We start from the raw sequence: 13169 nt of genomic DNA on the forward strand, positions 1-13169 counted from the left end.
GATGCGATAAAGTTAACGAACGTTGCGATAAAATAGCTATGTGAAGCAGTACCAGGAAAATTACCCTAACTCTTTTTTATTGCGGGTACTATTCTTGCTATATTTATCGCAGAATGATGAATCAAGGCCTATGTTTGGAGAGGAGTCAACAAGACCTATGAAGAGAACACCATCCCTCACGTCAAGCATGGAGGTGCAGCTCTGTTTTCCAGGGGGTGTGAGCAGCCAGGGAATTCAATCAAAATTGATGGCAGAATGAATGCATCTTCTCAAAAAATATTGGAAGAGAATTTGCATTCATCAAGCAGGAAGCTGCGCATGGGGCCACTTGGACTTTCTAACATGAGTATGTTCTAAAATATAAGGCCAGTCTACCCTTCAGTGGCTGCGGCAGAAGAAAGTGAGGGTTCTGGAGTGGGCATCACAGTCTCCTGACCTCAACATCATTGAGCCACTTTGGGGAGAACTGAACCATGCTAGACAACCAAAGTATCTGGAAGATTTTTGCTTAGAGGAACGGGCAGTTTTACCACATGAGAAAATAAAGGGAATCAAGTCGTCATTGATGCAAAAGGTGACAATACCTTTGAACAGGATCTGATTTCTATGGTTTGTTTAATTTGAAACATTAACATTTTTTTTTTATATTCCACTTTATTCAGCACTTCAAAGTGGATTACATTCAGGTACTGTAGGTATTTCCCTATCCCCCCAGAGGGGGAAACAATCTAGGATTGTACCTGAGGCAGTGGAGGGTAAAGTGACTTGCCCATGGTCACAAGGAGCAACAGTGGGACTTCATAGCCCACTGCTCTAACCACTAGGCTACTCCTCCACTCCTAAAACATGTTTTCTTAAAATGCTATACATCTTACAAATTCTGACAGGGGGTATGTAAACTTATGAGCATAACTGTATCTTCTCCCGTGCTGCCTTCTCCTTTCCCCCAGTTTTAAGGCTGGTAACTTGGGAGGGGGCTCAGTTGACATAATTGCTGTGGTAGTGAGGGAGTAAGGAGCTGCCCCCCCTGCCGCTGCTGAGCTCTCCCCTTGCAGCCTGAGGTACTCTGTGGCAGGCTGCCTGGGCCATCCTCTCCCTCCTTCCTGTGTTACTGGCAGGAGTGGGAAAGGACACCGCTGCCGCTACCACATCCTCTTTCAGCTCTCTCTCCAGCTGCTGGAAGCTGAGCCATAAACTGTGGCTGCCCTGCTTCTTCTTCCCCATCCCCAGAGTCTGCTTCCTGTCTCCACTAGAGTAAGGATGAGCAAACTTTGAGCCTCTGACCCACTTTCATCTATACAATTGGTTGGTCTTTCCCCAAAGTCAGGTTATATATATATTTGTGTGTATATGTGTTTGCTAAAGTTGACATTTGATTGCAGTCATCTTTCTGCTTTGCAAACTCCATAAAAGCAAAATGGCTCAATAAGATGTGGTGTTTTTTTTTAAGAAGCCAGATAACTGTATTATCGGTCCCTTTAGAAGAGATGTTTACAGCCCTTGCTTAAGAGTGTGTGGACACTGAGGAACCAACCTGTTGTCTATATGGGGCATAGACTCTGATACCCCCAATGGAAGTGTAGATGCCAAAATGTGGCCACGTAGTGTTTTTCAGCACCTTGTATTTATTATTAATTTCTGAAATTTTTTATTTACATACACGTGTTTATTATATGGTCTATTTATGAATGTCTACTCTGTTAGTGCAATAAATAGTTTTAATTGTTAATGTTCAACACCATATTAATGATTTTTATATATATATATATTTTGTTTCACTCTGATATTACTGTACTTACTTTTAAATACCATTGGTTTACTATCTGTTGGGTTTTCCTTTTGTTGCGCTTGAATTGCCCCTCTATTGTTCTGTCAGTCTTTCATCAACCAATCAGCTCTTGAACCAGTTGCCAGGCCACCACACTGCCAACCAGCAGCTCTGGTTTGTTTCCCCAAGTTCCTTAAAGGAACAAATGCACAGACAGGATCCCACACCAAGACAGACAAACACCCACACCCTCACACCATATCCTGCAAATACAGAGTTAGACACCCCACACTTCCACACCACAAGAGTCTGGTGACACAGACCACACCACAGATAGGCAGTGCCTTTTCATTTGGCTGGCGCTCTCTCTGGCTTTTTCTCTTGATGAGCTGACTGAGCTTGCTGGGCTGGCCGGATTGGCCTGGCTTGGTCTCTCTCTCTCTCTCTCTCTCTCTCTCTTTCTCTTTCTGTCTTTCTCAGCATGTTCCGAATATGCTTGTGGGGCTTGCACAGACAGGGAGACGTGGTGGTGACTGCGACATGTGCTCCTGCTGCTTCTCTTGCTAGGTCCGCGATGTGCATGGCTGTTAGAAGAACTCTGCGCTCGCCTTAGAAGCAGATTTCTTTCTAAAGTTTATAAAATATCAAGGGACTAAATTTCTTTTTTTGACCCAGCTCAATTAAAATAATTTCACAAAGATACATTTACAGGCTTTTCTTCTGAGCCCCTAGCCAAGCATGTACTCAGTTACAACAAATACTAAAGGTATAGGCAGTTTGGGAGCTGTTAGTTTAAATTACTTTTGTTGAACCGGATAATGAATGCTATTATCTATCTTAGATTATTTTCCTATTTCTTTCTGTAGCCCTCTTTCCAGGAGCAACTTTAAGCCGGGGGCACACTCCATACCAGGGCTTAGTCCAGTGTTCCTTCTAATTTTTGAAAAGTTATCTGCACAAACACTTTCTTTTGTGCATCTTTTTATAAGCCAAGTTCAAATTTGTGCACTTTGAACCAGTATAATGCAAATAATATCGGGATTTCTTGTGTGCGCAATGTTTTGCCATGTGTGCAAGGTTCATGACCTGTGTCCACGCGCACAGCTAAGAGGGAACAGCGACTTAGTCCTGACTCAGTTTCACAAAACCCTGGAATGGATCCTCTGACCGGGGAAAGAATCACCTTCAGGGCTTATTATAATCAAGGAGACTCTTGTCTCAAGTTATTGTGTTACCAAAATAAGTCTTTACTAGGTCATTTCACATCAGAAAAACAGCAATTGGTAGAGTTTTTAATTATTGAAAATCCAAAAGCAGGTTTCAGTAGAGGGGTTGCTAACCCTTGCTAATACAGAGATGCCATCACTCCTTTTGCTGTGGTTTAGGCTCCTTTTGAGAGATTCTGGGCTCCGTGATTCCAGGGGACCCTTTTTCCAGTATTTAAATCTGTGTCCAGCATGCCTCTCTTTTTCTCCTCTCTGGACTCCTTGATCAGAGCATGGGATGGACAGTTCTCTCCTTTTCTCCTCTCTTCTTTCCACACCGCTGGTTTCTTTTGCACAGGCACCTGATACCTCGCTTCTTGCTTCTCCTGTGAGGATCTGTTGTGTTCAGGGTCGTCTTTCCTCCAGAGAAAGACCAACCCAAGGTGTATGAGAAGTTTTCCCTCTGAGGTTGGATACTTAGAGTATTCAAAGCACCGCTCTATACTCACGATTGGATCCTGGGGACAGAAGGCAGGCTTTACCTCTTCCCCAAACCCCTGCAGAGAGGTGAGAGACTGAACTTCTCTTTCTCTCCTAGCTTCTAACCCTTCTTTCCAGAATATTCTCAGGCTTCTCTGCCCAACCCCCTGGTCAGCACCATTATGGCCACTCCTAGACGGAGGTTCCATCCACTCACTGCTCTGACAATCTCACAATATGGCCTCTGCTGCTTAGTGAAGGAACGTAAGCCCCTTTCCATTTCTTTGGTTGTCGTCTCCCCCAGTTGTGAGCTAGAGTTTGCATCATGTGTGGATTATATATTTTTTTTCCTTTCGTTGGTTGGTTTGTTTTCTTTTTGTATGTTGGTTTGCCACGTGATGTAATTTAGATTATCTTTTGAATTATTTGACATATCTGAATATGTTTTTCAATAAAAATAAAATAAAATAACATTGTCTGATAGGAATTTTTTTTTTTTAATGTCCGTAGGTGTTTTCGAGCTGACTTATAACAACAAAACGCTGTCAATGAAAACCCTAAATGCTGTGCGACAAATGAGTCTGTACCCAGAACTGCTGGCCAGTGCTTTATACCGGGTGTCCGGTAGCGAGGTACATATTCCTAGAATGTTGCATGTCTCAACCTATATCTACCTCTCCTTCTCCTTCCTGTCCTCCCCCAACCTACTTCCTTGCTATCTGCCTTTCCACCTCTGTCATGCCACTAAACTCGCTACCTTCCCCTGGATCCTTTGCCCACTTCTGTCCCTTTAAAGCATCTGCCGCTTCTTCCCTTCATCTAGTGCAGGGGTGGCTGCCTCCGGTCCTTGAGAGTCACAAACAGGCCAGGTTTTCAAGGTATCCACAATGAATATGCATGAGAAAGATCTGCATGCATTGCCTCCATTGTACACAAATCTCTCTCGTGCATATTTATTGTGGCTGTCAAGGACTGGAATTGGCCACCCCTGATCTAGTGGCTTCTTCATTTTTTTTTCCTATTTTCTCTGATGTCTTTAATTGCACTGTTGTCTGTCCCAATATGAAGAAACCCTCTTAGGCAGTATTCAGCTACAAATTGTGATGGCTTTTCAGTGTTAATTCTGCATTCAACTTTCAGCTGGGTTTGGGTATCTGTTGTGTTTGCTGTTTTTGTTATTTATTTTTAATATTCTTTCTAAGTTTTGCTGTATTTTTGCTGTTGTCCTTGGGACAGGTGTATGCTACATCGATTTTGTATTGTATTGTTCTGTCATGAGGTATATGCCTATCTCCATACACCTCTTTCTTTTGGAAAGCCTGGAATGGGTAATCCTTTTATCTCTGTAGACTCAAGTTTTGCCTTCTCAAGCCCTACTGAAACTCTGCTTAACTTTTCAGGCCATATCCCTGTAGCTTCCTCTTCACATCATTCAGCTTTTCTAATCTAGATCTTGATCACTCTTCTGCCTTCAGTACCGTTTGACCATCAGCTCCCCTCCTCTCCATGTTGGTTCTGTGAGGGTCAGGGCCTCTGCCCACATCTGTTTTTCCTCTGATCTGTCTCATTGGCCCTTTAGAGTCCTGATGAATAAATATTTTTGCTCTCTTGGGGTTTCTCCTAAGGTTTCTCCCTTGGGTCTTTGTTTTCAGTCAGTAGGCTGTGCGCGCACATCAGCGCATGAATCTATACGCATTTTTTGCGTGTACAGCTTTACTCCTGATGTAGTAAGGAGTTTCATTGAGAATTATTTGTTAGTGTTTGGTAAAAAAAAACAACCCCCCCAAAAAAGCCTGTGCATTGAATTTCAGTGCACGGTTTTAATGTATAGCTTATTTCATCAGCCCCCCTCTTGGTCTGGTGCTTTTTGCCTCTCGGTCACAGATAATTCCTAGATCTTCTTTGGCCTGCTTCCTCTGTACCTCCCACTCCATCTCTTCTTGTTTTCTGCTCTTTGCTTATGGATGGAATCCCACTTCATAGTGTTACATCTCTCTTCTTTTCTGCTATCCCCATATTGTTTACTCTCTAAGGGTGTTTCCCTGTTGATTCCACCCTCTTCTCTTTCTCGGACACTGCCAAGAATCTGGGCATGATTCTTGACTCAGACTTTTCCCTGTGCCAGAATATCAGCGGGCATCTGCTCCTCCCTCTGCTACCAGCTTCACAGCATTCACAAAAGCTGAGTCTTTCTCACCTTTGAGTCCTGCCATGCGCTGTTCTTTGCACATCTGGACTTCTGTGTCTCACTACCATCTGGTCTCCCTGACTTCGCCCTTCATCCGCTACAACTTCTCCAAAACTCTGCTGCTTACCTCCTGTCCCACTATGCGCATACCGTACCATTGATGGTTTCTGTCAAACATAGGGTCATGCACAATGTTTTAACTTTCACCTGTGAGTGCATCTGTTCTCATTCCCATATTCTGCTGCCTGTCTCCCTCCAGCCCTCCCACCCACCACCCAATGATATATCTTCCCATTTCCAAGCGTTCTCGGTGCCCAGACCTTTTTTCTGGAACCAATTAACCCCACCTCGGAATCCAAGACACTACCTCCCTGTCTGTCTTCTGCTCCAAATTAAAAGTCTAATCTTGTTCATCTCTTGATCCCCCTGTTCCTCGCCCTGGTCTAACAGTCTTGATTTGTTTTGTACTGTTTTATCTTCTAGTCTTTAATGCTATTGAATGGTGCTCTGGTCAGGTTGCTGTATAAACACTGACGCACTTGTGTGTGTGTGCATGTGCACTGTCTTTCTCATTGGATTTGGAAATGAACACACAGGGCTGACGTGTGCAAAAAATCGCACACGGGAATAAATGTACATAGAGTTTTAACTGTATCCTCTAAGCCAGCCCAAATTATATTTTTGTAGCATAAGAAAAAAAAATGCTGTGACCCAAATATCTTCAGTTATTCAAGTGTGTACAAAGCTTGGGACTTTAGCAGAGCTAATATCCGGTTGAAAAATGGATTAGTGTCCAATTTGCAGAGTAATTTTCAAATATCCCGAATAGTTGCAAAGGCCATGGGTACTTTTACTGCATGCAAAGGCCGTGGGTACTTTTATTGCAAGCACTTGCAGATATTTATTTATTTACTTAAAAAAAAAGAAATTACCTGGGAAGTTTCTCTTTGGAAACTAGTTGTCCTGAAGTATGTATGTGCGAAGCAAATGCATATTTTTCTATTTAGATTTGTGGTCTGCCTTAGGGTGGGCAGGTGGGGGACAAAAAGCACTCAGATTTTGTAAACCCTATGTATGCACATGGTTTTCCTCCCCCATCCTAAACATACTCCCTGGAATACCTCTTTTTAATCCAGCTAAAAGTTTATATGCCACCAGGTGCCACCTACCTACTTTTAAAGCACAGCACCACAAGCGAGAAGGGAACCAATGTTGGGTAGATAAGAACATAAGAATATGCCATTCTGGGTCAGGGTCCATCAAGCCCAGCATCCTGTTTCCAACAGTGACCAATCCAGGCCATAAGAACCTGGCAAGTACCCAAAAACTAAGTCTATTCCATGCTACTGTTGCTAGTAATAGCAGTGGCTATTTTCTAAGTCAACTTAATTAATAGCAGGTAATGGACTTCTTCAAGAACTTATCCAATCCTTTTTTAAACACAGCTATACTAACTGAACTAACCATGTCCTCTGGCAACAAATTCCAGAGTTTAATTGTGCGTTGAGTGAAGAAGAACTTTCTCCGATTAGTTTTAAATGTGCCACATGCTAACTTCATGGAGTGCCCCCTAATCTTTCTATTATCTGAAAGACTAAATAACCGATTCACATCTACCCGTTCTAAACCTCTCATGATTTTAAACACCTCTGTCATATCCCCCCTCAGCCATCTCTTCTCCAAGCTGAAAAGTCCTAACCTCTTTAGTCTTTCCTCATAGGGGAGCTGTTCCATTCCCCTTTATCATTTTGGTCGCCCTTCTCTGTACGTTCTCTATCCCAATTATATCTTTTTTGAGATGCGGGGACCAGAATTGTACACAGTTAATATTTAGACAACAGTATTCAAGGTACGGGCTCACCATGGAGCAATACAGAGACATTATGACATTTTCCGTTTTATTCACCATTCCCTTCCTAATAATTCCCAACATCCTGTTTGCTTTTTTGACTGCCGCAGCACACTGAACCGACGATTTCAGTGTGTTATCCACTATGACACCTAGATCTCTTTCTTGGGTGGTAGCACTTAATATGGAACCTAACATTGTGTAACTATAGCATGGGTTATTTTTCCCTATATGCATCACCTTGCACTTATCCATATTAAACTTCATCTGCCATTTCGATGTCCAATTTTCCAGTCTCACAAGGTCTTTCTGCAATTTATCACAATCTGCTTGTGATTTAACTACTCTGAACAGTTTTGTGTCATCTGCAAATTTGACTACCTCACTCGTCGTATTTCTTTCCAGATCATTTATAAATATATTGAAAAGTAAGGGTCCCAATACAGATCCCTGAGGCACTCCACTGCCCACTCCCTTCCACTGAGGAGAAAATTGTCCATTTAATCCTACTCTCTGGTTCCTGTCTTTTAGCCAGTTTGTAATCCATGAAAGGACATCGCCACCTATACCATGACTTGTTACTTTTCCTAGAAGCCTCTCATGAGGAACTTTGTCAAACGCATTTTGAAAATCCAAGTATACTACATCTATTGGTTCACCTTTATCCACATGTTTATTAACGCCTTCAAAAAAGTGAAGCAGATTTGCCTTGGGTAAAGCCATACTGACTTTGTTCCATTAAACCATGTCTTTCTATATGTTCTGTGATTTTGATGCTTAGAACACTTTCCACTATTTTTCCAGGCACTGAGGTCAGGCTAACCGGTCTGTAGTTTCCCGGATCACCCCTGGAGCCCTTTTTAAATATTGGGGTTACATTAGCTATCCTCCAGTCTTCAGGTACAATGGATGATTTCAATGATAGGTTACAAATTTTTACTAATAGGTCTGACATTTCATTTTTGAGTTTCTTCAGAATCCTGGGTGTATACCATCCGGTCCAGGTGATTTACTACTTTTCAGTTTATCAATCAGGCGTACCACGTCTTCTAGGTTCACCGTGATTTGGTTCAGTCCATCTGAATCATTACCCATGAAAACCTTCTCCGGAGAAGGTTATCTCCCCAACATACTCGTTAGTAAACACCGAAGCAAAGAAATCATTTAATCTTTCCGCAATGGCCTTATCTTCTCTAAGTGCCCCTTTAACCCCTCAATCATCTCCCTCACAGGCTTTCTGCTTCTGATATATTTAGAAAAGTTTTTACTGTGAGTTTTTGCCTCTACGGCCAACTTCTTTTCAAATTCTCTCTTAGTCTGTCTTATCAATGTCTTACATTTAACTTGCCAATACTTATGCATTATCCTATTTTCTTCTGTTGGATCCTTCTTCCAATTTTTGAATGAAGATCTTTTGGCTAAAATAGCTTCTTTCACCAGTGGGGGCTGTGGAGACAGAGGAAGCTGGGTGGGTGGGGGGGGGAGAGAGAGGAAGAGAAGTTTCTGGTCAGGTAGTGGATGCAGTCAGAGAATGCTGGGCACTGCAAAAGGAAGTAGAGAGATTGGGGTGTTGCTGCTGTGCTCAGCAGGGAGTGAAGTGGAGAGAGAAAGTATGTTTGAGTGGGGAGAAGAAAAGAGAGATGCTGGACAGGGGGATAGAAAGAAGGGATGCTGGGGACAGGGAGGGGGGAATGTAGGGCTTCACAGAGGATGAGAGGTGGATGCTATGCCAGAGCTGCTGCCAGGTTCTGCCAGCTGCTGCCAGGTTCTTGTGGCCTGGTTTTTGGCCTCTGTTGGAAACAGGATGCTGGGCTTGATGGACCCTTGGTCTGTCCCAGCATGGCAATTTCTTATGTTCTTATGATAGGCAGGTATGTAAGAGTGGGCATGAGCCTGAAGATTCACCTAGGGCACCTAATAACCCTTACACTGGCCCCTCACGCCAGATAGGCTAATTTATCCAGCTAAATGACTTTGAATATTGACCTCCACATTCATTCTGTTGCTGTCCCTTTGAGTGCTGTCAGTATGTGCATTTTTGTTTTAATTGCAGGATATTATTGAGCCGATGTATTTCTACATTGGTATAGTGTTTGGACTGCAAGGAATTTATGTGACGGCATTGTTTGTCACCAGCTGGATCATGAGTGGGACCTGGTTAGCAGGAATGCTGACAGTAGCATGGTTTATAATTAACAGGTAAGAAAATGCTAAACCATAACTTTTTGCATTGGATGTATAATTTGACCGGTGCAAAATTGTACGTTTGAATATATTAGTTACTGTGCCATAGTGTGAGGAAGCATTGTTTTCATTTTTTGACATGGTATTTCCATTCCTGGTTTCTTTATTTTGTGCTAAAATAAAAGGCCTCCCATATCTATGGTCTTCCCTTCTGACACTGCCTTATCATGGCTTCTGTCTTACGTAAAACTGGATGTGTAAGGGACATTCAGCTTTATTTTCCTCCTAAATGTGGCTAGAAGTAAATCATTGTGTAAGCTGTGACAGTTATTTGCATGAAGTCCAAACACATCTCACTCTCACCCTTAAATTTAAAAAAAGCATCTTGTGGTGGGCCTGATAAAGGGATAGTCTTGCCATGCAATCTGCCTTCCAGAGATAACTGCTTTATGGCACTGTCATCATCTTCTCTGCTTTCTTTCAGGACAGATACCACCAGAATGGAATATTCCATCCCTCTGAGAGAAAATTGGGCATTGCCATATTTTGCATGTCAAGTTGCGGCGCTCACGGGCTATTTAAAAAACATAAACTCGTCAGCAGAGGTAAAATTTAACTCCCATGTTTACAGTGCTTAAAGCGGTTGCAGATAACTTCTCTGTCTCCTAACGGGTGGGCGGGTGGGCATCTTGAGAGGCCTGCCTGGTTTGAACGTGTATTACAGGAAAGCTCCCATCTCCTTTGATTGCTGCCTTTGCTGAATCGGAGTCCATCTATCTAGAGATGAGGATGAAAGCCAGAACCGCTAAAACCAGTCTCCAATGTGAAATGTTTAGAGGAAGTGCCCTGTTTGCGTGGCATAGGTATAGGGCGGTGTGGATGCGCCGTGTCCTTCACTTCATAGACCTCGACCAGTTTCTTCAGATAAAAATGTAGATTTATTAGAACGTAGATACGTAGTTGGTAGCTTTTGTAACTGGAAACTACCCCTCTTCCTTTTTTATAGGCACTTGCCTATGCCCTTAACTTCTAGCCAATCGATAATCTGCATTTTTTCCCCCCTTATTCCTTTCTTTTTTTCTTTGGGGATTTCTTGCTGATCACTCACTAGAACGTGACCCTGCTGCATAGCATACATTTCAATTTAATCTTATCTTGTCCTTTTCTCACAGGCCACATCCCACAATGTTTCTCACATCGCCTTCTTTCAGCAAACTGCCAAGGCCGTTGCCATTGATAAATGTTTAGTTACATACAAATGCTGCTTTTCCCTAGCTGAGCAAGTGAAGAAACAGATTTCCAGCTGCAACCTGGCAAACCTAATTGCCTAAGGAGAGCCCCATGGCTTGCGTGCATGCTGACAGCTCCTGCTGCCTTTCTCACAGTCCTGCACGAGAGCTTGGCTATAGCAAATCCCTGACGGCAGGGTCCCTCGAACCTTATCCCCAGATACAAACTTGGCCATTCTTTTTTCATGATTATTTTTAATTTTTGAGGGCAGTTCCCTTTGTAATGTCAACCCAGTGCTCCATTTAACGTTGGTTGCTCTGAAGTTATTTTCAATATGTTTTACATTGCAGTGCATTATATTGCACTGTGCTTTCAAAGGAGACCCCAGGAGGAAGACCTTAGTTCCTTTGCAAGTAAAGAGTAACTTCTGAAAATAAAATGGCGCATGAGCTCCTCCAGTCGCTTTTCAGCTTATCAGCTTCTAGTTTTAGTGAATGCTGCTTAAGCCTTTCTTCACCCCCAATATCCTATTGGCTTCCGTAGTTACCACTTTTGTGTAATACTGACAACTTATGATATTCTTCCAAGATACAGAGAGAGAAATCACTACGGGGGAGCTATGCATAATTAACACAAGCTATAAAGGTGCAGTGGGGAAGGAGCTGTTTGCCCTTTACTTTTTTTTTTACGCTTGGGCATACGTGTAAAAGTATATTTCTGTTTCGTTTAATTGACTTAATATATCTCCTCCATAAAATCAAAGTGGTTTACACAATAAAATTATAAATATAAAGGGTAATTATAACAGTAAAAAATAAAATAAAACGCAACCAAATAAACATCCTTTAAAGTAGATTAATATGAAATGGTCTATTCAGATAAAGTCATTGCAATCAAGAAAACTTCACATGAATATTAATGTCTAATTCATATAAAATTATTTATTTTATTTATTTATTTGGAGTTTTTTATATACCGACAACCATTTGCACATCGTATCTGTTTACAGTTAACTTAGAACAGATAGGCAAAGGCCCTTACATGGAACGGTAACAATAGTTAACAGCGAAAACAAGAAACAATTGCCATAATACAGAACAACTTATTAAAAGAAGGTAACCAGTAGTAATTAGAGAACAAAATTACAAAACATTTCAGCTGACGATCATGTGGAGGGGTTGGCGGACTGATAGGCCTGGAGAAAAAGCCAAGTTTTTAGTTTCTTTTTAAATTTAGGGGTGGATGTTTCAGTGCACAGATCTGTTGGAAGGGAGTTCCAAAGGGTCGGGCCAGCGAGGGAGAGGGCCCTCTTCATGGTGGAGACCAGTTTGTAGGGTTAATAGAGTGAGTGCAGAGAGCTCCTTGAAGGGCAGGACGTGTGGGTCTTGTGGAGGAGCGAGGCTGGAAAGGGGGACAGAGCCAGTGGAGGTTATTATTAGTAATGCTCTTGTGGATGAGGGATAGTGTTTTGAACAGGATGCGTGATTGGATGGGTAGCCAATGACAAAAGATGTTAATATAGGAGTGAGTAGACCTCAGAACCTCAATACCTGTTCTGACTAGATCAATATGGTATTTTGTGAGGTATTTTAATCATTGGTCTTAAAGAACCGCCAACCACTCCCCTTAATTTTATTCCAAATAATTTTTTAAATATATATTTTTGTGTATTTTTCCTTTTGTTTAAAAAAAAATGGATTAAACCTCCCGATATCATCAACAACAGAGCATCACAGAAGTTATCATATCCGGATGGACTAAGGATTTCAAAGTTGAATGATTGCACTCAAAAAATTCTTTAAAGGAAGGCACTTATTTGAATTCGGCGTTATTTAATCAGCCTGCCCTCCATGTGCTTCTGCCAACTGTATATTTCAAATGATTGACGGCGGTGAAACCCACCACTTCAAATACTATGGATCAATTAGTACATGATGGAGGCAAGAATTTAATTCTCCAAACCGGAGCCAGGAGCCGTGGAGGACAGGACCCTGGGCCGTTAGGTGAAGGAAAAGAGGCTTGGGGTAGCTGTGATTTTTGGATTTTCCAGGTGTAACGATGGAAAATTTGACTTTATGAAAAGGGTGTTGACACCTTGCTTGATTAAGCCGAAGTGTTCCCTGGGGGGGGGGGGGGCATGTGGCATAAAAATCTGTTGCCTGGGGAGTAAATTAGACTTTTGAATAGAAGGACTAGGGGGGCATTCCATGAAGTTAGCAAGTAGCACATTTAAGACTAATCGGAGAAAATTCTTTTTCACTCAAC

The 13169-nt window shown here is 42.1% G+C and overlaps 1 protein-coding gene across 5 annotated transcripts in view; it reads left to right on the forward strand.

Annotated features, from left to right (window-relative positions):
- DPY19L4 (dpy-19 like 4) overlaps window positions 1-13169 on the forward strand; it is a 132645-nt gene that overhangs the window by 36766 nt on the left and 82710 nt on the right. For all 5 annotated transcript variants that reach the window (XM_029591718.1, XM_029591717.1, XM_029591720.1 and 2 more), the window contains exons 5-7: window positions 3964-4085; window positions 9544-9689; window positions 10159-10279. In XM_029591718.1, coding sequence (XP_029447578.1) covers window positions 3964-4085; window positions 9544-9689; window positions 10159-10279 — 389 coding nt within the window. The remainder of the gene's footprint in view (window positions 1-3963; window positions 4086-9543; window positions 9690-10158; window positions 10280-13169) is intronic.

Source organism: Rhinatrema bivittatum, chromosome 2 (genome assembly GCF_901001135.1).
Source record: "Rhinatrema bivittatum chromosome 2, aRhiBiv1.1, whole genome shotgun sequence".
Classification (NCBI taxonomy): domain Eukaryota; kingdom Metazoa; phylum Chordata; class Amphibia; order Gymnophiona; family Rhinatrematidae; genus Rhinatrema; species Rhinatrema bivittatum.